This window comes from Callithrix jacchus, chromosome 20 (genome assembly GCF_049354715.1).
Source record: "Callithrix jacchus isolate 240 chromosome 20, calJac240_pri, whole genome shotgun sequence".
Taxonomy (NCBI): Eukaryota; Metazoa; Chordata; class Mammalia; order Primates; family Cebidae; genus Callithrix; species Callithrix jacchus.
In genome coordinates, this window is record NC_133521.1 from 4,014,836 (window position 1) to 4,039,338 (window position 24,503).

General features: G+C 37.9%; 1 protein-coding gene across 4 annotated transcripts in view; it reads right to left on the bottom strand.

Annotated features, from left to right (window-relative positions):
• The window catches only part of VPS35 (VPS35 retromer complex component), a 39,742-nt gene that overhangs the window by 11,374 nt on the left and 3,865 nt on the right, over positions 1-24,503 (bottom strand). For all 4 annotated transcript variants that reach the window (XM_078358149.1, XM_002760914.6, XM_078358148.1 and 1 more), the window contains exons 2-13: positions 21,760-21,858; positions 20,384-20,480; positions 19,379-19,502; positions 18,695-18,877; positions 16,981-17,194; positions 15,079-15,162; positions 14,201-14,310; positions 13,853-13,949; positions 13,605-13,753; positions 11,249-11,456; positions 10,382-10,537; positions 7,498-7,620 (exon numbers count right to left, since the gene is read on the bottom strand). In XM_078358149.1, the coding sequence (XP_078214275.1) occupies positions 7,498-7,620; positions 10,382-10,537; positions 11,249-11,456; positions 13,605-13,753; positions 13,853-13,949; positions 14,201-14,310; positions 15,079-15,162; positions 16,981-17,194; positions 18,695-18,877; positions 19,379-19,502; positions 20,384-20,480; positions 21,760-21,774 (1,560 nt within the window). In that variant the 5' untranslated portion in view covers positions 21,775-21,858. The remainder of the gene's footprint in view (positions 1-7,497; positions 7,621-10,381; positions 10,538-11,248; positions 11,457-13,604; positions 13,754-13,852; positions 13,950-14,200; positions 14,311-15,078; positions 15,163-16,980; positions 17,195-18,694; positions 18,878-19,378; positions 19,503-20,383; positions 20,481-21,759; positions 21,859-24,503) is intronic.

Consider the following 24,503-nt stretch of genomic DNA (forward strand, 5'->3'; position numbering starts at 1 on the left):
CACAGAATATACATTCTTCTCAGCACCACATCACACCTACTCTAAAATTGACCACATAATTGGAAGTAAAGCACTGCTCAGCAAATGCAAAACAACCAAAGTCGTAACAGTCTCTCAGACCATAGTGCAATTAAGTTAGAACTCAGAATTCAGAAACTAACTCAGAACCGCACAGCTTCATGGAAACTGAACAACTGGCTCTTGAATGTTGATTGGATAAACAATGAAATGAAGGCAGAAATAAAGAAGTTCTTCGAAACCAACGAGAATGAAGATACAACATACCAGAATCTCTTGGATACATTTAAAGCAGTCTCTAGAGGAAAATATATAGCAACAAGTGCCCACATGACAAGAGTGGAGAGCACAAAAATTGACACCCAAGCGTCAAAATTGAAAGAGCTAGAGGAGCAAGATCAAAAAAACTCAAAACCTAGCAGAAGACAAGATCAGAGCAGAAGTGAAGAATACAGAGACATGAAAAACCCTTCAAAATATCAATAAATCCAAGAGCTGGTTTTTTGAAAAGATCAACAAAATAGACAGACCACTAGTGAGACTGATAAAAAAGAAAAGAGAGAACAACCAAATAGATGCAATAAAAAACGATAAAGGGGAAATCACCACAGATTCCACAAAAATTCAAACCATCATCAGAGAATATCACAAACTCTATGCACATAAACTAGTAAACCTGGAAGAAATGGATATATTTCTGGACACCTGTGTCGTCCCAAGCCTAAACCAGTAGGAAGCTGAAACTATGAATAGACCAATAACAAGGTCTGAAGTCGAGGCAGCAATTAAGAGCCTACCACACAAAAAAAGCCCAGGTCCAGATGGGTTCACAGATGAATTCTACCAGACACATAAAGAGGAGCTGGCACCATTCCTTCTGAAACTATTCCAAATAATCCAAAAAGAGGGAATCCTTCCCAAATCATTTTATGAGACCAACATCACCCTGATACCAAAACCCGGCAGAGACCCAACAAGAAAAGAAAACTTCAGGCCAATATCCATGATGAACATAGATGCAAAAATCTTCAATAAAATACTGGCAAACCGATTGCAACAGCACATCAAAAAACTTATCCATCATGATCAAGTAGGATTCATCCCAGGGATGCAAGGCTGGTTCAACATATGCAAGTCTATAAACATAATTCACCACATAAACAGAACCAAAAACAAAAACCACATGATTATCTCAACTGATGCAGAGAAGGCCTTTGACAAAATTTAACAGCCCTTTATGCTAAAAACCCTCAATAAACTCGGTATCGATGGAACGTATCTCAAAATAATAAAAGCTATTTACGACAAACCAACAGCCAATATCATACTGAATAAGCAAAAACTGGAAGCATTCCCTTTGAAATCTGGCACTAGACTGAAGAAGATAGTCTTCAGTCTTCTTCAGTCTTCTTCTCACCACTCCTATTCAATATAGTACTGGAAGTTCTAGCCAGAGCAATCAGGCAAGAAAAAGAAAAAAAGGTATTCAAATAGGAAATGAGTAAGCCAAATTGTCTCTATTTGCAGACGACATGAGAGTATATCTAGAAGACCCCATTGTCTCAGCCTAAAACTCCTGAAACTGATGAGCAACTTCAGCAAAATCTCAGGATATAAAATCAATGTGCCAAAATCACAAGCATTCCTGTACACCAATAACAGACTTAAAGAGAGCCAAATCAAGAACGAACCGCCATTCACAATTGCTACAAAGAGAATAAAATATCTAGGAATACAACTTACAAGGAACGTAAGAGACCTCTTCAAGAAAAACTACAAACCACTGCTTAATGAAATAAGAGAGGACACAAACAGATGGAGAAACATTCCATATTCATGGTTAGGAAGAATCAATATTTTGAAAATGGCCATACTGCCCCAAGTAATTTACATACTCAATGCTATCCCCATCAAGCTACCATTGACTTTCTTCACAGAACTGGAAAAAACCACCTTGAACTTCATATGGAACCAAAAGAGAGCCCACATAGCCAAGTCAAATCTAAGCAAAAAGAACACAGCAGGAGGCATCACACTACCGGACTTCAAAGTATACTATGAGGCTACAGTAATCAAAACAGCATGGTACTGGTACCAAAACAGAGATATAGACCAATGGAACAGAACAGAGGCATTGGAGGCAACACAACATATCTACAACCATACAATCTTTGATAAACCTACCAAAAACAAGGTATGGGGAAAGGATTCCCTGTTTAATAAATGGTGTTGGGAAAACTGGCTAGCCATGTGCAGAAAGCAGAAACTGGACCCCTTCCTGACACCTTACACTAAAATTAACTCCAGATGGATTAAAGACTTAAACATAAGACCCGGCACCATAAAAACCCTAGAAGAAAATCTAGGCAAAACCATTCAGGACATAGGAGTAGGCAAGGACTTCATGACCAAAACACCAAAAGCATTGGCAACAAAAGCCAAAATAGACAAATGGGATCTAATCAAACTCCACAGCTTCTGCACGGCAAAATAAACAGTCACTAGAGTGAATTGGCAACCAACAGAATGGGAAAAAATTTTTGCAATTTACCCATCTAACAAAGGGCGTATATCCAGAATTTACAAAAAACTCAAATAGATTTACAAGAAAAAAACAAACAAGCCCATTCAAAAATGGGCAAAGGATATGAACAGACACTTTACAAAAGAAGACATACATGAGGCCAACAAACATATGAAAAAATATTCATCATCACTGGTCATCAGAGAGATGCAAATCAAAACCACATTGAGATACCATCTCACGCCAGTTAGAATGGCGATCATTAAAAAGTCTGGAGACAACAGATGCTGGAGAGGATGTGGAGAAAAAGGAACACTTGTACACTGTTGGTGGGAGTGTAAATTCGTTCAACCATTGTGGAAGACAGTGTGGCGATTCCTCAAGGACCTAGAAACAGAAATTCCATTTGACCCAGCAATCCCATTACTGAGTATATATCCAAAGGACTATAAATCGTTCTAATATAAGGACACATGTACACAAATGTCCATTGCAGCACTGTTTACAATAGCAAAGACCTGGAACCAATCCAAATGCCCCTCAATGATGGACTGGACTGGGAAAGTGTGGCACATATACACCATGGAATATTATGCAGCAATCAAAAATGATGAGTTCGTGTCCTTTGTAGGGAACATGGATGAATCTGGAGAACATCATTCTCAGCAAACTGACACAAGAACAGAAAATGAAATACTGCATATTCTGACTAATAGGCGGATGATGAACAGTGAGAACACATGGACACAGGGAAGGGAGCACTACACACTGGGGTCTATTGGGGGGAATAGGGAAGGGACAGCAGCTGGGGGAAGGTGGGGAGGGATAGCATGGGGAGAAATGCCAAATGTGGGTGAAGGGGAGGAAGGCAGCAAAACACACTGCCACATGTGTACCTATGCAACTATCTTGCATGTTCTGCACATGTACCCCAAAACCTAAAATGCAATAAATAAAAAGAAAAGAATAAATAAATAAATAAAATAAACTCTCTATTCTGCTCCATTGGTCTATGTGTCTGTTTTTATGCCAGTACCATACTGCCACAGTGTTTTAATTACTATGGCTTTGTAATGCAGGCTGGTTGTTATTTTTATTGTTATAGTCACAAATTCCTATCCATAAATGCTGGGAAAGAGTGAATGATAAGTTGGCCTAATAAATATTGGCTAAAAGATGATGTTTCATGCTGGTAGATCTAACAAATACATCTTTTTTCTCTACTTTGAGAAAATTAATTCCATAGGAAGGCTGGGTGTAGTGGCTCACACCTATAATCCCAGCACTTTGGGAGGCTGACGCAGGAGGATCACTTGAGACCACAAGTTTAAGACCAGCTGGTCAACAGGGGAGACCCTATCTCTACTAAAAATACAAAAATTAGCTGGGTGAGGTGGTGCACACCTGTAATCCAGCTACTTAGGAGGCTGAGACACGAATCACTTGAACCGACGAGGTGGAGGTTGCAGTGAGCCAAGATTGAGCACTCCAGCCTGGGTAACAGAGTGAGACCCTATCTCCAAACAAACAAACAAGTAAACAAAATTAAGTTACTGACGTTGTTCTTTAACATAAACCTGACTGTATGACTTTCAGGTACGTGAGCTTGAGGTATTTTCTTCAAAACTACACATTGGGCTGGGCATGGTGGCTTACGCCTATAATCCCAGCACTTTGGGAGGTGGAGGTGGGTGGGTCACCTGAGGTCAGGAGTTCGAGACCAGCCTGGCCAAACATGGTGAAACCCTGCTTCTACTAAAAATACAAAAATTAGCTGGTTGTGGTGGTATGTGCCTATAGTCCCTGCTACTTGGGAGGCTGAGGCAGGAGAATTGCTTTAACTTGGGAGGCAGAGGTTGCAGTGAGCTGAGATGGCGCCACTGCACTCCAGCTTGGGCAACAGAGAAACACTCCATCTCAAAAACAACAATAACAACAAGACAAAACTAAACCATGAAGACAAGCCATGATTCTGGTTTGAAGAAGAAAAAAGCTCATAAAAAGTTGCCCACAACTCATGATATTATTCAATCATATGTTTTTAGAGAGAAATGACTGCAATGCTAGGCCCTCTCCCTAGGTTTTAAAGATAACCTGAATAAGAACTTAGGAAAAAGTTTTAGCATAAATCCCCCCCCCCACTTTTTTTTGAGACATAGTCTTGCCCTTGTTGCTTAGGCTTGAGTGCAATGGCACAGTCTCGGCTCACTGCAGCCTCCGCCTCCCAGGTTCAAGAGATTCTCCCGCCTCAGCCTCTAGAGTAACTGGGATTACAGGCACCTGCCACCATGCCCAGCTAATTTTTGTATTTTTAGTAGAGAGAGGGTTTTGCCATGTTGGCCAGGCTGGTCTTGAACTCCTGACCTTGTGATCTGGGATTATAGGCCTGAGCCACTGCACCTGGCCTAATCTTGTATTTCTAAATGCTTTTTTTTTTTTTTTTTTTGGCGGGGGAGGAAGGCAGGAAGGAAGGGAAGAAGGACGGTAGGGAGGAAGGAAGGGATGAAGGAAGGAAGGGAGGAAGCGGGGAGGGAGGGAGGGAAGGGAAGAAAGGAAATCAAGCAATGAAAGAGACATTGCTGACCTGGATCTAGAGGTTTACAAGTTGATTTCTTTTTTTTTTGAGAGAAGGAAAGAAAAAAAGAAAACAAGTAAAGGAGAGGAAGAAAGAGGAAGAGAAAGAGGGAGAGTAAATGGAAATATTGCTTTATTTTGAAAAAAATTGGGTATTAATAATGGCCAATCAATGTTTCATTTAAACTAATGGGTAGGTGTGATGTGGTATTGACAAGAATGTATATTTTGTGTATTTGAAGTGGAGAGCTCTATAAATATCTATTAAGTTTACTTGTTCTGGATCTGAGTTCGAGTCCTTGATATCCTTATTAATTTTCTGTCTCATTGAATCTAAGTCTCCTATCTGGGTGTTAGGATCGTTAGCTCTTGTTGTTGCATTGATCCTTTTACCACTATATCTTTGTTGCTTTAAAATCTATTTTATCCGATACAAGAATTGCAACTCCTGCTTTTTATTTATTTATTATTTATTTTTGCTCTCCATTTGGTTGGTAAATCTTTCTCCATCCCTTTGTTTTGAGTCTTTGTGTATCCTTGCATGTGAAACAGGTCTGGATGTAACATGCCGTTGGGTTTTGGCTGTGTCCTTTGATTGGGAATTTAGTCAATTTAAATTTAGGGTTACTGCCATTTGATGTTGACTGGCTGTTTTATCCATGTGTTGGTGTAAATTCTTCTTTATGTTGGTGCTCTTTACTTTTTGGTGTATTTTTAGAAAGGCTAATACTGGTTGTTTCTTTCTGTGTGTAATGCTTCTTTCAGAAGCTCTTGTAAAGCAGGCCTGGTGGTAATAAAATCTCTGAGTTCTTGCTTGTTCATAAAAGATTTTATTTTTCCTTCAGTTGTGAAGCTTAGTTTGGCTGGATATGAAATTCTGGGCTGAAGGTTCTGTTCTTTGAGGATGTTGAATATTGGCCCCCACTCTCTTCTGGCCTGTAGAGTTTCTGCCGAGAGATCTGCTGTAAGTCTGATAGGCTTGCCTTTGTGGGTTATCCGACCTTTCTCTCAGGCTGCCCTTAGTATCCTCTCCTTCGTTTCAACCCTGGTGAATCTAACGATTATGTGCCTTGGGGTTGGTCTTCTTGAGGAATATCTTTGTGGTGTTCTCTGTATTACCTGGGGTTGAATGTTGACCTGCTTTGCTAGTTTAGGAAAATTTTCCTGAATAATATCCTGAAGGGTATTTTCCAGCTTGGATTCATTCTCTCCGTCGCATTCAGGTACACCTATCAAACGTAAATTTGGTCTTTTCACATAGTCCCACATTTCTTGGAGACTTTGCTCATTCCTTTTTATCCTTTTTTCTCTAATCTTTTCTTCACGTTTTATTTCATTAAGTTGGACTTTGACCTCTGATATCCCTTCTTCTGCTTGAACAATTCGAGTGTTTAAACCTGTGCATACTTCTCGGAGTTCCTGTATTGTATTCTTCAGTTCCATTAATTCACTCATACTCCTCTCTAAGTTGTCTATTCTCAATAGGATTTCATCAAACCTTTTTTCAAAGTTCCTAGTTTCTTTACATTGGGCTACGACATGTTCTTTTAACTCACCGAAGTTTGTTATTATCCATTCCTTGAAGAGTGATTCTGTCATCAGGAGGCGCTCGTTCTCCATCAAGCCTTGTTCCATTGTTGATGTGGAACTGTGATCATCTTTAGAGGGAGAGGTGTTCTGACTTTGAGTATTCTCAGCTTTTTTACGCTGGTTTCTTCCCGTCATTGTAAATTTATCCTCCTGTCGTCTTTGAAATTACCAACTTTCAGATTAGGTCTCTTGAGTGGACGTCCAGGTGGTTAGTTCCCAGGGCCAGAGCAGCGGCGTTAAAACTGATGGTGCTTTTCTGCCCAGGATTCTCCTGTCGGGCTTCCTTCTTGTTTCCGTAGTAGGCGACTCTGCCTTCCCGGGGCTCCAAACCTCGGTCAGAAGGGGAACCGGTCCCGTTTACTCTGCTCCGAGAGCTGCTGCGCCGAGGTGCCGGCGGAACCGCTGCGCCGACCACGAGAGTCGCGCTGGCGACCCGTGTGTTTCCACCACTGGGGGATCTTCTGCTCTGTGAGCGACCAGACTTTGTCTGAAAGTGTGGCGTCCTCTAGTTCTCCGCACCTTCCCTGAGAGCTGCAATCCCGGGATGTTAGCGATCGGCCATCTTGGATCGTTCTCCTCTAAATGCTTTTTATGTGATCCCTCAGCTAGTATGTGATCCACCAACATCACTGTTAGGAACACTTTGCACAGGTTAAGGAACAAAGAGTGTTACTAAAAATGGGATTTTATTATACCACTATCTATTTTTGTATGTTTGTAATTTTTTATAATATGAAACACACACTCAGAGTGATGAAAAGGAAAAACAGTAGCAAAATAGTTAAACTCACCACTTTAGAATTCTCTTTGTATCGAAAAGCCAGCTGGTAAGCTGCAAATACCAAAGGTGGCAATGTGAAGCGAATCCGCTGATTTCCACCAGCTCCAAAATGTTTTCGTGCTGTGTTCAAAATCTGATGTCAAGGAATTAAGGAAAAGAAATTCCAAACTATGATTAATCATTTGTAAAATAAATACGGGCTCTAACCAACATTGCTAACATTTTGTGACTATATACAATGTACCATACTTTAATGGTAGGCAATTTATATACTTCTTATCTCCTCAAGTTGTCACAACAACCCAAAGACAGATACAACCTGATTTCACAAATGGGGGAGACTGGGGTTCAGAGAGGTTGTATAACCTGCCCAAGATAGCGAGTTATAAGCAAAGATATATTTAAATATATTTCCACACAGACGTGTAAACTATGCTGCGCTGATAAAGAATGTAGACTCTGGCTGGGTGCAGTGACTCACATCTGTAATCCTAACACTTTGGAAGGCTGAAGGTGGGTGGGCAGGCCATTTGAGATCAGGAGTTCGAGACCAGCCTGGCTAACAGAGAAAGCCTGTCTCTGCTAAAAATACAAAAATTAGCTGGGTGTGGTGGCGCACATCTGTAATCCCAGCTACTCAGGAGGCTGAGGCAGAATTGCTTGAACCCAGGAGACGGAAGTTGCAGTAAACTGGGATCACACCACTGCACTCCACCTGGGTGACAGAGCAAGATTCCATCTCAGAAAAAAGAAAAGAAAAATAGGCTGTGAAAGAAAACTAGGCAGTGAAGACTGACTCAGAGATTCAAAGTAGATCCTAATACTTACTACATGTGTGGCCTTAGGTAATTATTTACCTTCTCTTAGCCACAAGTTGCTGTAAGCTCCTAAGGTTGTTGGGAAGATCAAGTGACACATGTAAAGTGTTACCACTACTTAGCACAAGGCATATGCTCAGTAATGTAACTATTACTATGATATGAAACAACTATATGCATATTACCAGTACATCTCATACCTCCTCATTCAGAAAAATATTAAGACCATTTAAATAAAGGAAAATGCTAATATACTTTAGAAGAGCCACCTGTGAAATATTCCATAAATTCTATTTTTCTTAGAATTTTTTCTGAAATGGCACAACATATAGCCAATTCAGAAAAAATTACAAGAAAAACACACAGTTCATAAAATATTTTTAATATGCGTGACACAATGACATATTCAGATTTTGTGAAATTCTCTGATATGATAGATGGATAAGAAAATGAATTTCCCCTAGGGGCAGTGACAGTTAATGATCCTATCTTTAAAGATATCTATACATGGGAATAACCAATCAGTCACATGCAAAAGGTATACTTTCTTTACTTTTTTTTTCTGAGATGGAGTTTCACTCTTGTCCAGGCTGGAGTGCAAGGGTGCAATCTCAGCTCAGTGCCACCTCTGCTTTCCAAATTCAAGTGATTCTCCTGCCTTACCCTCCTGAGTACCTGGGATTATAGGTGCCCACCATGATGCCCAACTGCTACATTTGGTATGCAACGGAAAATGAAAACACACAGACACACCATCTCACAGAGAAACATAAGGGAATCAATTCAAATACTCAATCAGTCACTCTTCACAGATCACAGAGGTCGCAGAGCACAATACCACTGTCCTGGAATGTTTGTCACTAAGCCAAGACATAGATCATCACACTACCAACAGAAGTCAGCCTCTTATTTCACATTGAGCATGAAGATGTACAGGAACTACAATCAATAAGTCAACAGAAGATGAGAGACAGTCAGGACATCCTCAAGCAAGTGTCTTTTTCATCATAATAGCCTAACAGCCTTATGCATCCAAGAATGATTAAACTAATTTGCCCAAACAATCATTAAGCAGCCAACCATGCTAACCCTTCACTGAAATAAATTTACCTAGTATTGGTCACTGATATCCCTACTCAGGCAACGTTTATCCATTTCACAAAGATTCTCTGTGGACTAACAATAAAGAGAAAAACTCATGTGACTGACTGTTCTTTATCAGGTGAAAACAAGGAAAAGGCAAAACGAATTTTAAAATCATTCATCAAAAAAACAAAACTCAGGCAGGTGTGGTGGCTCATGCCTGTAATCCCAGCATGCAAAGGTGGGCGAATCACCATGTCAGGGGTTTGAGACCAGCCTGACCAATAATGGTGAAACCCTATCTCTATTAAAAATACAAACATCATGGGGAGAAATGCCAGACATAGTATGCACCCAAAGTTAAATAAATAAATTTTTTAAAAAATACAACCATTAGCCGAGTATGGTGGTGCGCACCTGTAATCCCAGCTACTCAGGAGGCTGAGGCAGAAGAATCACTTGAACCCAGGAGGCAGACGTTGCAGTGAGCTGAGATCGCACCACTGCACTCCAGCCTGGGCGACAGAGCGAGACTCCATTTCAAAAAAGAAAACAAGAAACGAAAAAAACCCCAAAACCTCACATTTTCAATGTGACGAATACAACTTATACTTGCAAAATTGGAAAAGTAAAATTATATATAAGGATTCTATTTCTTATTAAGTTTATTATAAGCAATATATAGTTCAGAAAAAAATGAACATGGAATAACTATGAGCACTCAAGTAAAAAAAGACAGACTTTCTTCAAATCTCAAATAGTCTGTAAAAGAAATCAGAGCAACTGAATTGTTACTCACGTGCTCCAGAAGTTTATTTTACAATTATGTGTTTATATATAAAGTAAAAGCCCATGGATGCCATGAATCTTTAATTCAGTTTCAATTCCTTCAAAACTTTCTAAGATCAGAAAGTGAATTAAACCATTTTAAGCACTTCAACATGTGATTTCATTAGGAGCTGATACAGGGTTATAGTAAGAGTAAACTCATACCAAGTACTGCTGGTCAGGGTCCTCAGAACGAAGCAGATGAATGAAGCGGCCCACAAGGCTCTGCTCATCAGCAAAGTCTTCTGGATCAGGGTCTTCCACAGGTTGATCTGGCTGATCTTGAATCAACGTGGATACCAAATTCATTATGGAATCCACCTGTAACATGCAAGGCAAAACAAACCCACTGACATGAAACCATTGGCATATAAAGCCATTGTCAAAAGTGTTTCTAGTCACATAAAATTACAATACAGTATCAACAAGATACTCCTTTTTTTGGTTAGAAGTCAATACATGGCTGGGCATGGTGGCTCATGCCTGTTAATCCCAGCACTTTGGGAGGCCAAAGCAGGCAGATCACAAGGTCAAGAGATCAAGACCATCCCGGCCAACATGGTGAAATCCTGTCTCTACTAAAAATACAAAAATTAGCCAGGCATGGTGGTGGGTGCCTGTAATCCCAGCTACTTGGGAGGCTGAGGCAGGAGAATCGCTTGAACCCAGGAGGCAGAGGTTGCAGTAAGCCAAGATCGCGCCACTGTACTCCAGCCTGACAACAGAGCAAGAGTCCGTCTCAAAAAAAAAAAAGATTAAGGCAATACACATGCATGTCATAGTACACATATTTATAAAAGTCGGGAAAGATATGCACAAAATGTTAATTAACAGTAGTTAATCTCTATCTGGTGAAATTATAAATATTTTATAATTCTTTATACATTTCCAATTTTCTCATTTATATAATGAATAAGTTACTTGTAAATTTTCTTTACTACTGAATTACCCTCCCCTCCCATCTGAGGTATCTGGGTCCAAAGTAAAACTGTAACAGTGTTTCCCTAAAATAGCACATAGATATTTTCTTACCTGGTCTTGAGAGACAATTTCTGTGTTATAATCCAGAACATTACTAAGCACATAACAACTCATGCTCTTTCTGGACTCATAGTCAAAGTACTCAAAGAGCGGGTGAAAATGTTTTAATTTCAAGACTGTTAAAATATTGTTATAAGTGTCAACTGGTATTTTCAAAAGTCTGGTGAGTTCCTTTGAAACTGCACTACTGGTAGCAATACTACAAAAAGAAAAACAGAAGTCTTAATGAATAAAATTAACTTTTTATATATACAAATAGCACTTGTTTCATAAGAATTTGAAATTTTTCATTACACATTAAGGGAAATGGGTCAAGTGAATCATACTACCCCAGAAGACTGTAACAATCTCCTTTCAAGAGGATAAAAATGCTTATCTAGGCCAGGTGCGGTGGCTCAAGCCTGTAATCCCAGCACTTTGGGAGGCCGAGGCGGGTGGATCAGAAGGTCAAGAGATCAAGACCATCCTGGTCAACATGGTGAAACCCTGTCTCAACTAAAAGTTAGCTGGGCATGGTGGCGCGTGCCTGTAATCCCAGCTACTCAGGAGGCTGAGGCAGGAGAATTGCCTGAACCCAGGAGGTGGAGGTTGCGGTGAGCTGAGATCGTGCCATTGCATTCCAGCCTGGGTAACAACAGCGAAACTCCGTCTCAAAAAAAAAAAAATGCTTATCTAAACACAAACGTGTACTCATCTATTACTATTCTGTTGATATAAAACTAGATACAATTTCCAACTCATGAACAGATGGAATAGCTGGAGTTAATAAGATGACTGTCTAGAATTTGACAACATTTCTAAGAAAAGTATTTTAAGTGGTAGTTTGGTTCCCAGGGAGCAGCCAACAAGTATTGTATATTCACAATAAAAATAAGTAGGGAAAAATATCCATGCAAAACCAGCAATTCAACACAACAGAAAAATGCAAAAACTATTTATTCTGCATCAGATGGTGGTGATTAAGAAAAGGCAGGCTGACCTACTTTTAGGTAGTCATTAGTAAAAGCACTGTGTCTGAGGCATATCGGGCATTTATTACAACAACCTCTTTAGAGGTAGCAGTTTCTAATTATTTTGACTGTTTTTACTTTAAAATTTACTTGGGGAGAGAAGACATATATCATTTAGTTTTTTTAATTAAAATTTTTTTAATTTTTAATTTTTTTATTAGAGACAGGGTCTCCATATGTTGCCCAGGCTGGTCTCAAACTCCTGGCTCAAGTGATTCTCCCAACTCAAATAGCTGGGATTCTCCCAAATAGGTGGGATTAAAGGTGCAAGCCACTGCACCCAGCATATCATTTAATTTTCTCTCACTCTTATCATTCGCTATCTGGCCTTGTTTTCAGTTCACACACACAAAAACAAAAATGACCAAAAGAAAAAGAGTAATACAATGGGGGGAAAAAAAGAAGAAATTTTCTTGATGCAGGTAAACCATCGTGAGGGAGACAGAAAGGAGGAAGATTACATGAGCAAAATTCTGAAGAATATGCAGGGGATAGGGGGGTGGTGGGCCTGGCTTGACCCAAGTCCAGAGGAGTGGCGAATGAAGCAGGAAGGGAACTGCTGGGGAAAACAGTATCAGAGCTGCCCACAGTGGCCACTAAAGGAGCCACAGGTCTAAGACAGAACAGCTGAGGAGGCTTCAAGTTGGAGGCAGCACTGTTGATACTTTCCTTGAAGGTATCAAAATCAAAGCTCAAAATAGAAAAGATATTTAAACCAATTTAATTCTGCATGTTAAATATACACACGCCCTCATTTTTCACTATGTACTTACTTGTAGGAATACACTTATTACAGAAATAAATACTGCCTGACAGTATTTATTCCTTACCAGTTTAAGAACAAACTCATTCACACAGAGCAAGCTTGTCTAACTCGCTGCCCAAAGGCCACATGCAGCCCAGGATGGCTCTGAATGTGGCCCAACACAAATTCATAAACTTTCTTAAAACATTGAGTTTTTTTGTGACTTTTTTTTAAAGCTCATTAGCTATTGTAATTGTTAGTGTATTTTATGTGTGGCCCAAGAAAATTCTTCTTCAAATGTAGCCCAGGGAAGCCAAAAGAATGGATGCCCCTAGTACACAGAAAGGGATCCAAATTGAGAACACTGTTCCTTGAAGACTGCCTATGGTCCACAGGTACCACGATTTCATTAATATACACAACCAAGTAATTGGTTGCCACTTTCTGCCCCTAGTAGTGCTAAGCATGACAGTCTTAATGCATGATTAAAACAAAACAAATGGCAGCATTTCAAAAAACAATTGAGAAAGAAAAGCAAATCTGAGAAAAAAATATCTTTATGAGGATTTTTACAAAAATGTAACTGACTTACTGTTCAAGGTTGAGCTTATTGAATATCTCCACTGTTGTTTCTAGAACTTTATCAACATAGTCCACACGATCAGGGTAACATTTCATGGCAAGATTAATGAGAGAGACTTGTAAAGATACAACATCCTCTGAAGGCATATCTTGTCTAGACTGGAATGTTTAGAAGAATCCAATTTATTTTAAAAAATTGTAAAAGGAAGGCAGAGAAGTTTCAAAGTTTTGAGAAATTCGGAGAAAAGCTACACAAACCTGTATCACTGTAGCCACCTGCTGTGAAAATATATCAAAAAGTTTAATATCTGGTGGGATTCCAGGTCCATCTTCACGGTGAGCAAATAAAGCTAATCTAAAAAAAAAAAAACCCAAAAATTCTTTATTTTAAAAAATACAGGGTTTAGGCAGTGGGATCATGGATGACATCTTAATTGTTTATTGCTTTTCTTTATTTTATATGAGCCTAAAAGGTTTTAAAATTATAGTATAATTACATTAGGATCACTGATATGATAAAGATAAAACAGAAAGAACTCACAAAAATGTTTAAAATTCATTATCCCCAGGTCAGAGCATTTATCCTCCAGTGTTGGAAGGTCTTACCTATCAATTAAAGCGATGATTATGTTTTTCACATTTACATTCTGGTGTAACTCAGCACAGGCCCGAAGAAAAGGATTCAAAGTCTGGAGGTGAAATTCATCAGGGAAAACCTGAAAATCAAATGATCAATAAAAGTAAAAGTATTTCACATAATATTCAGAACTCACATATGGCATTTAAAGTTCACATTTGTGGGGAAAAAAAAAACACTTTAATCTTACACAACTAAATACAAATACATTACTTTTGAACCTCTCTAAACATAAGCTCAGACAGAAATATTCCAATAAACAAAGTGCACCTACAATTAAACTAAAGCTACTGAGATCTAGAAAATTCGGATTACTCATTCCTACATTTTGGGGGAAAACAAACTACATTTATACCAAGACCAAGTTATGAGTTGGAAACAGAAAAATTCTTTTTTTTTTTTTAAGAGATGGGGTTGCACCATGATGGCCAAGATGGTTTTGAATTCCTGACCTCAGGTGATCCACCCACCTCAGCCTCCCAAAGTGCTAGGATTACAGGCGTGAGCCACCATGCCTGGCAGAAAAATTCTTTTTTTAAAAAAAATTATTTTTAGAAGAAGAACAAATACATGAAAAAAAAGAAACATTAAAAAAATTATTTAAATTTTTAATAGAAATGGCATCTTGCTATGTTGCCCAGGCTGGTCTGAACTCTTGGCCTCAAGAGATCCTCCCACCTTGAACTCCCAAAGTGTTGGGAGTACAGGTGGGAGCCACCACATCCAGCCAGGAAAATTCTTTTTTCAGGAAAGCTTATTTCCTATTCCATCAAACTGTTTTCAAAACAATTAAATTTAACGAAAGATAAAATGGTTCCTTTAAAAAAAAAAAAATGTTCCCACCTACCTGAATAATACATTCCATGAGATATTCTTGAGCCAAAGCATCCCTACAGTTTACAACTTGCTCCAATATGCCAGTCAGAACAATCTAAAAGAGAAAAGAAACAAACATAAGGGTTAAAATGTGTTTTTAAAATCTTAAGCTGGCCAGGTGTGGTGGTTCACACCTATAATCCCAGCACTTTGGGAAGCCAAGATGGGCAGACCATGAGGTGAGGAGTTCAAGACCAGCCTGGCCAACATGGTGAAACCCTGTCTCTACTAAAAATACAAAAATTAGCTAGGCATGGTGGCACATGCCTGTTAATCCCAGATACTCAGGAGGCTGAGGCAGGAGAGCTGTCTGAACTCGGGAAATAGAGACTGCAGTGAGCTGAGAACTGCACCACTGCACCCCAGCCTGGGCAAAACGCAAGACTCCGTCTCAAAAATAAAAAAATTATTAAGCTATTCCCCTATTAACACATTTGAACTACTAACTTGAAAATCGTATTTGAAATCTTTCTCACCAAGACTTCACTTCTAAACTTTAAAAGCTTTTTTCTGAGACAAGGTCCTGTTCTGTTGCCCAGGCTGGAGTACAGTGGTGCACTACTCAATGCAATGTCCACCTCCTGGGCTCAAGCCATCCTCCAATCTCAAGCCTCTTGAGTAGCTGGGACTACAGGTACATTCCACCATGCCCAGGTAATTTTGGTACTTTTTTGTGGAGATGGGGTCTCCCTATGCTGCCTGGGATTATCTCAAACTCTTGGACTCAAGTGATCCATCTGCCTTGACCTCTCAAAAGTGAGCTTTTTTTCTTCATGGTTTGTGCTTTTTTGTGTGTCCTCAGAAATCTTTGCCTAATCCTAGGTCATAAAGATTTCCTTTATGTTTTCTTCTCACAGTTTTAGGTTCTATATTTAGGTCTTGATCGATTTTTATGTTTTTTATATACGGTGTGAGGAATGGGTCAAGGTTCAGAGTTTTTTGTTTGCATGTAGATGTACGATTGCTCCAGAACCACTTGCTGAAAAGTTTGCCTTTGTACTTTTATCAAAAATAACTGATCATAAATATCTGGGTCTATTATGGATTGTCTATTCAGAGATCAGTAAATTGAGTTGCTGCTTGTTTTTACAAATAAAGTTTTACTGGAACACAGCCATACCATTCACTTCCATATTGTGTGGCTGCATTTGCACCATACCTGCAGTGTTACTAGTTACAGATCAAAGGTGTCCAATCTTTTGGGTTGAAGTAGAATTAAAAGAATTGTCTTGGGCCACACATAAAATACACTAAATGATAGCTGATGAGCTTTAAAAAAAAAAAAAAAAAAAGCAAAACGACTCATGTTCTAAAGCTCACAAATTTATGTTGGGCCTTGTTCAAGGCTGTCCTGGGCCACAGGTTGGACAAACTTGTACAGCATATGTCTTGCAAAGCCAAAAACCATTTATTAATCTGGTCCTTCATGGTAAAGTTTGCCATTCCCTGCTTTATCCTCCCCTCCCCCATTGATTTGTGTGTCTATCCTTTTCACCAATACCTCTCAGGATCTCACTGTAGCTTTAGAGTAAATTACAAATTCAGGTTGCTTGGGTCTTTCAATTTTGTTCTTCCTTTTCCAATTTGTTGTAGCTGTTCCAGGTTCTTTGCTTCTTCATATAAATGTTAGGATTTTGACTAAGATTACATAGGAGCTATATATCAATTTTTTAAAAAATGCTATCTTGACAATATTAAGTCTTCCAATCCACAAACACTGCACATACATCTTTCCATTTGTTTGGGTCTTCTTCAATAAAAGCAATTTTAAGGTGTTTTTCAATGTAATATTATATTTAAAAAATTCTGATTTTAAAAATCAGATTTCAGTTTATCTCAGAACATAAGAGGTAACAAATAAAAAGATATGAACCTGTTTGTAACGTTCCACATTTACACCTTCCAACTGACTGAGACGCACCAAATTTGTTCCCACTAAAATTCTCAGTTCTTGTCTTTCTCTTTCTCTTTTTTCTCTATCTCGGCTATGTCCCTGATGCTGCATTCGCACCCAAAGCTTGTTCATTTCTGCAAAGTTGAGCAGTACAAAATCCATGGAATCACTGATATCGCCAGTTGTTTCTTCGCTGCAAAGAAACAGAAAAGTCTTTACACAGTATTTATAGGACCAACTTACTACTATCCCTCTGCTTAGCGTATTTCCTTCTTATCGCTGTAGTATACCAACACTTTATTAAAAAAAAATATATACTTTCAACTTCATTGGCTTAGTATTAAATCTCAAAGGGAACAGACTTTAGCGAAAAAAGTACCATGGAGAGGAAAGTATAAATTTAAAGCACAAATTACTATCCCCAACTCCCTAGCCTGGGCCAACTGGATTTGCTCTTATGGCAACTTCCTTAATTCAAAAAGCCCAGAAGGATGGGCATGGTGTCTCATGTTTGTAATTCCAGTGCTTTGGGAGGCCAAAGCAAGAATATTGCTTTAGACCAGGAGTTTAAAACCAGCCTGGACAACATAATGAGACCCCCTCCCTACAAACCAAAAACAAACACAAAAGGCTAAAAAATTTAACACTTATGGTTTACTGCTACCTATATCATTTTACTGTTCAATATTTTGTTTTTAATTGGAATGTAAGCTTTGTGAGGAAAGAGATCATGGATTTCCTGCTTTATTTTTCTATGTCTCCTAGAATGGAGACCTCAGTAGCTTTCAAAAATTTTCATTGATTGTCTAATTAAATGCTCAAAAACAGACAGTCAAAACGTAATGAAGCAAATTAACTTCATCAATTTCTCTACATTGTTAAATTTTTTATCTTTTCTGATCTGTTTAAACCATTGAATTGTACATCTTAGAAATAAATGAAAATATTTCTTAAAAAACCAAAATCTGTCAGGGCAAACTGAAAAATAAAAGATTAAACATTTTTTTTAAAAAGAAAATAAATGAATAAACTTTTTAAAACAATGAATGAAGTTCTTTAGTCTGGGGACCTGCCAAGTGAACAACTCACCCCACTGAAGACCACAGTTGGCTAACCATCTGCCCCTGCTGTGGGATAAAAGTACAGTAGACTTGGATGATGGAATATTGGTTACACAAGAGATGGGTATCTCTGAATGGCTTTTAATTTTTTCTTTTCTGGAGTTAATAGCTAACTTGAAACAGATAATTCAGATCATTTATATTCCAAGGTAACTAGCAGTCTATAAATTATAAAATCTGATAGACATTAAAGGAACAATTATGAAATCCAGCTAGCTCATACTTCATTATTTAATTACAAATTAAATTTCCAAATAAAACCCTCTTTAAAACGTTGTATTTTCAAAAAATATTTAATGTAATGGAAAAATGCACAATTACATTAAATGAAATAAAAGCAGGTCCTAATAATCCAAAGATATATTTGCATAAGAGTGCATTTTAGATCACACCACATATACTCAGGAGTTCTATATTACAAAGGAAATCTATATACAAATACTACCCAAATGGCTGACTGGGTGGAAGAATTATTGATACTTATTTTCTTATTTCTGTGCATGTTTCCACACTTTTATACATTCTACAATGAAAGAAATATTGCAACAAAATCAAGAAAGAACATCACTTACTCTGTTGGCTCTCCTTCATCAGGTAAGATATTTCTGGTACACTGAAGAAGGTAATTTCGAAGAAACAGACCCCTCAAGGGATGCTGTACACCACGGCACATTTCTACCAAATCTTTCAAAATATCCTTCCTTGACTGAGGAAATGACTTGACATATACAACTCCAACTGTGATCAAAAGGTAACTAGGAGAATTATGAAGAAACACTGATTAGAAATAAAATATTCAAATCAAGAATTTGATTAGTTCCAAACACACTGAACAAAACATTAAGTAAACAAGGCAGAAACCATGTTGTTTTCTCCCCCATGACAATGAAAATATCTGATTTAAAATATAACCACTGACTAACCTCTAAAAATACCACACACATACACACTGTATACATACCAGATAGATACGACCTTTAAACATATTAGGAAGAGATTGTCATATTAATTTTTCTAACAGCCAAGACGTTAAACAAAATAGCATGTCCATTTTTTCTTATTTCCAAAATTCCTCAAATATCTATATAAAACATAAATCTAGTTACCCTAACACAAATCAGAGTATCTACCAAAATATTAATCTCAATTTGTTAAGAAATTACCCTTAAAACTTTTTTTTAAGCAGATAATCATAAGGGACATAACATAAAGTGGGAAATATAGACACAAAAGTCCTACGACTTGCAATTACTTACAGCCTTGGGATAATGTTTCCAGCATACTGTACAAGTTCATAGAGATCTGCCACTTTTCTTCCTTTAGCAAACTCATCTGTCAGGTAGACCTCCAAGTAGTGCAGTTCATCAGAAATGGCCATATCTTTTAATTATGATTAAGGACTAAAAATAAAGATAAGTCAACCTAAGCAAAACTCTGAAACTTCTTGGAGTCATTATTAACTACTGGGCAGATACCTTAAGTTTTAGTCCTTTAAGAGAGTGTTCAGGCCAGGTGCAGTGGCTTACGCCTATAATCCCAGCACTTTGGGAGGTGAAGGCAGATGGATCATGAGGTCAGGAGTTCAAGATCAGTCTGGCCAATATGGTGAAACCCTGTCTCTATTAAAAATACAAATATTAGCCAGGCATGGTGGTGCATGCCTGTAGTCCCAGCTACTCAGGAGGCTGAGGGAGAAGAATTGCTTGAACCTGGGAGGCGGAGGTTGCAGTGAACTGAGAGAGCGCCACTGCACTCCAGCCTGGGCAACAGAGTGAGATTGTGTCTCAAAAAATATGAGAGAGTGTTCAAGTGAAAATAGAATTTTAGTTGGGCTTATCTTACTCTAACATAAGGGTTTTAAAGAACATGTGGTGAAGCAAAGCAGTAAATACAATGGTTATCTGTCAGACTGCTAATGGGTTTTGAAATGGCAAATGAGTAAATTCCTGTCCATTTGAGAGTGCTGCATAACAAAATCTAAGCATTAAAGAACCAACTGCCTCACAGCCTGAATATCCTTCATGAAGGGTCTGAAAATTGAGATGCACTGACAACACACTTAAACACATTTAAGCATAAGAAAGAAAGGAGTACTCTCAAAGCATTTTTCTCACTTAGCATATTTGCATGGAGGTGTGCCATGTGACTAAGATAATGAAGAATAAGATAACTCCAGAAAAACTTCATAAAGAACGAACGAAATTGCCTTATCAAGAAAAAGGTATGGTCCAAATATTTAGTCTTCAGCATTCAAAAGATACAAAGTTCATAGTAGCTCTTTGGTGATAACATAGAAGTCCGGAGTTCACCAAGCATATTAGACGCATGTTTTAGAGCATCCATAAGCTTGTTTTTGTCCTACAGAAATACCGAGAGAATAGATAAGAAGGCTTAATTTAAATAAACATTTATCTTGGTTGTACAAACTCTTTACATCAAGGACTTGTTACACAGTTTTAAAAGAATACAGCACTTAAATGATATAACCACATAAAAAAAATCAACTTTAGATAGTTTCACCTTGCCTTCTCTACTGAAAGGAAAAAGATGCATGATTCTTAGTAAGACTTACATATCTAGTACTGCAAGCTTCTTGACAGACTGCTAATCTTTTCAAGCTATAGAGACTAGGAAACTAGTCCATTAATCACATTTTACCTGCAATCAAGAGAACTGGCATACCCATTCAGGTGAAGCAACATACTATCCTGACATGGCTTTGTCACAGGTTAAAGACTCTTCAGAGCTGTCTGAAATGACTATCCATGTTAAATTTGCTTTCCTCTTGCATTCCTCAAACCCTCCCAATGCCCATATGTTCCACTTAACTCAGAAATGCAGGCAATTCCTTGAGATAAGGGAAACACTATCCATATACAGAAAGAGAAAGAAGCAAGCAATAGCAAACCTATCTTCTCCATTCCAAGACATTGATTTTTCATTTCCAATTTGTTGGGAATGAAACCAATAAAAGATATGAGAGCATATTACTATGCTTTTTTAAAAACTTTAAGACATTTTACAAAGGTAAGATAGCATCATCTTCATCACGGTAACTTATAGCTTAAAGTACCAACCAATCCAGAGAATCGACAGTATATACACAGATAATCTCTTACTTTATCTTTCAGAATATGAAGATATAAATGTTAAGTATAATTTTTAAGCTAGCTTCTACAATGTATTCAAGAAATAAAGTTTTCAAAGTATTTAGAAAAAAAGCTGAATAATTCAAATGCAAAGCATTTAAATTCATTTAATATTTACTAAGTACCTACTATATGGTAAGTACTCCTCAGGTCTGAGGTATAGAACTAAGAAGGCTAGTAATTCTGGTCAGACACTGGTGTGGTAATAATACAGTAATACATAAATAAAAGGCAGGGTCTCTCGTTCTTTGGAGCTTGTATTCCAGTGGGGAAAACAGACAATCTCAAACCATAAATATACATGTGAGTAAACAGGGCTCTTTGTTGAAACTGCTCCACACAGAGCTTGAGAGAAATGAGACTGAAGACATGCTGGTGAAGATTAGATTTACCAGAAATAGTGGTGCCACCTAACTCTAGAAATCACTGCAGATACTTCCTTAGGAACACAGAGACTGTAACTGTGCCTCCCATATTTCCATTCTTACCAGGCATCTCTTCATTTGGAATGACTGGACCTTCACAGCCTGTATGGCTTCATCCAAGAGCTTTTCCTGCTCATCCTGAGGGGACTGCTGTGTTGTAGGCTGAAAAATAAAAAATTCCACTAACATCTTAAGCACATTCTTCTAGCAAATATGTTACTTCTATAGTTCTAGTCATAGTTCTTCTCCAAGATTGTCACAAAAGGATCACTCCAGCTCTGTACCTCAAACTATTTACCAATTATTGACAGCTGCTGCACACAGAGCTGTGCCCCATCACTGAAGTTAACAGAATAAGATTGACAAAGGAGAACAGTATGTGTACAAAGAATTGCCTCTCTGTCAGAAACTGACTCAACATTCTTGTAGTAGGCTGGCCTCAAAGAAACTTGCAGTGGTAGTTCATGGCTGTATTCTGCTAACACTCTTGAATCCAACCTGGACATAGCCATCCAACCAATCTAAGTCTTGTGGTAGGTATAGCCAAAACCAAATCTGTAAAGCCTCTTTTCCTCTAGACTACTTATCATCTGCATTTCAGTCTTAGACAGACTAAGGAACTAGTTTACGAGAACACTGACCAGCCCCTCCTTGGCATAACAAAAGACTAAACAGCTTAGAAATAAAATAGCTGAAATAGTGACTTTTAGTATAAAACGATAAAAAGCACTCTCTTCAAATAGTTTACACCATTTCAAACATACAGATCTATAACTACAGTGGACAAAATATATCTAGACACTCTTCTCCTCGCCATCAGCAAAAATCTGCTTGCAGAATCAATTCAATCTCCCTGCCAAGAAGAATTAACCACTTCTTCAAGTCATATAAACACTGTTTACATCTCCACCACAGCATGCATCACATTACCATTATAAATGGTCATTTTTACATCCTTGGGACCCAACACACTGCTTTAATACGTAATGGATGCTCCATAAATGCTCACTGCATAAATGAATACAATGGTTTTAGAATGTTTAGATATTTAACCAAAAAATGACTGAAGAATTAACACAGGATACACAAATTGTGGTATATATATCCAATTACAGAATATTAGCCATAAAATGGAATGAAGTATTGCTACATGCTACATAAACAAACCTAGAAAACATGCTAAATTAAAGAAGTTAGACATAAAAAGCCACATATTGTATGATTCCTCTTATATGAAATAGGAACAGAAAGTAGACTGATGATTACCAGGAGGAAGGTTGAGGGAAATAATTGCTCAATGGGTACTGAGTTTCTTTTGGGGGTAGGGAAAATGTTTTGAACCTAAAGGTGGTGATTGTACAATACTGTGAGCCTACTAAATGCCACTGAATTGTTCACTTTAAAATGGTTAATTTTATGTTATGTCATTTCACTTTGATTTTTTAAAACAATGACTAAAGACAAAATGACTTTCATATAATGAGCTGAAGAGGTGGAAGGCAAGGACTTATAATAAAGCTGCAAGTAAAATCTGGTCTGTTTCATTATCTAAGAAAAATCAAAACAACATGTCATTCTGAGATTAACAAAGAAATGTGAGTCACATAAAACCCACTTATGAATGAGAATAGTTTAAAAAATTGAAGTTCCAAAACTGTTCTAATTTTGGAAAGAGAAAAAGGTTAATTGAATAATAAGCAAGGCCATGCATCTCCCTTTCTTTTCTCATGACAAACTCTAGTAAACTGAGCTCTGTCACAAGCACTCTTCTTCAGAAGCATAAACAAATTTCAAAGAAACAGTTAGGTATCTTTTAAACTTCACTTAAAGGGAATATGAATTTATAAAATGCTGGTTTCAGAGGCAAGGATGACACCCGCATTTAAAGATTCTGACTGAATAAAATTTACTATTCAACATGGGCTAGTGATCTCTAAACGTTAGTGAAACCAAGCCATCATTTGGAATTTTTTTGGCTCCTTACCTCTGAATGCAATAGATTTAATAATAAATGGAATCAATGGATTTCATTAAGTTCAATTGATCCATTTAAACAGTGATATATCTGAAATTTTTTTCTTTTTTTATGATACATTTGGATATATTAATTAAAAATGACTTCCTATTGTGGTAAAATATACCTAAAATTTACCATTTTAATCACATTTAAATGTATAGTTCAGTGGCATTAAGTACATTCACATTATTATACAGTTACATCTATCTCTAGAACTTATCTTTACAAAAGCAAATGGAAACTGTTCCCATTAAACTCCCATTCCAACCCCCCCGGCAATCCTACCTTCTTTCCTCTGAGTTTGACTACTCTATATACTTCATATAAGTGAAATCACATAACATTTTTCCTTCTGTGTCTCACTTATTTCATTGAGCATAATATATTCAATGTTCGTTCATCCATGTTGCAGTGTCAGAATATCCCTTTTTTTTCTGAGATGGAGTTTCACTCTTGTTGTCCAGGTTGGAGTACAATGGCGGGATCTCCGCTTACTGCAACCTCTGCCTCCTGGGTTCAAGTGATTCTCCTCCCTCAGCCTCCTGAATAGCTGGGATTACGGCGTGTGCCACCATGAACAGCTAATTTTTGTATTTTTAGTAGAGACAGGGTTTTGCCATGTTGGCAGGGCTGGTCTCAAACTCCTGATCTCAGGTGATCTGCCCACCTCAGCCTCCTAAAGAGCTGGGATTACAGCTGTGAGCCACTGCGACCTGCCAGAATTTCTCCTTTTAAAAATAGAATATTTCGTTATATATATATATACATACATACACACACACACACACAC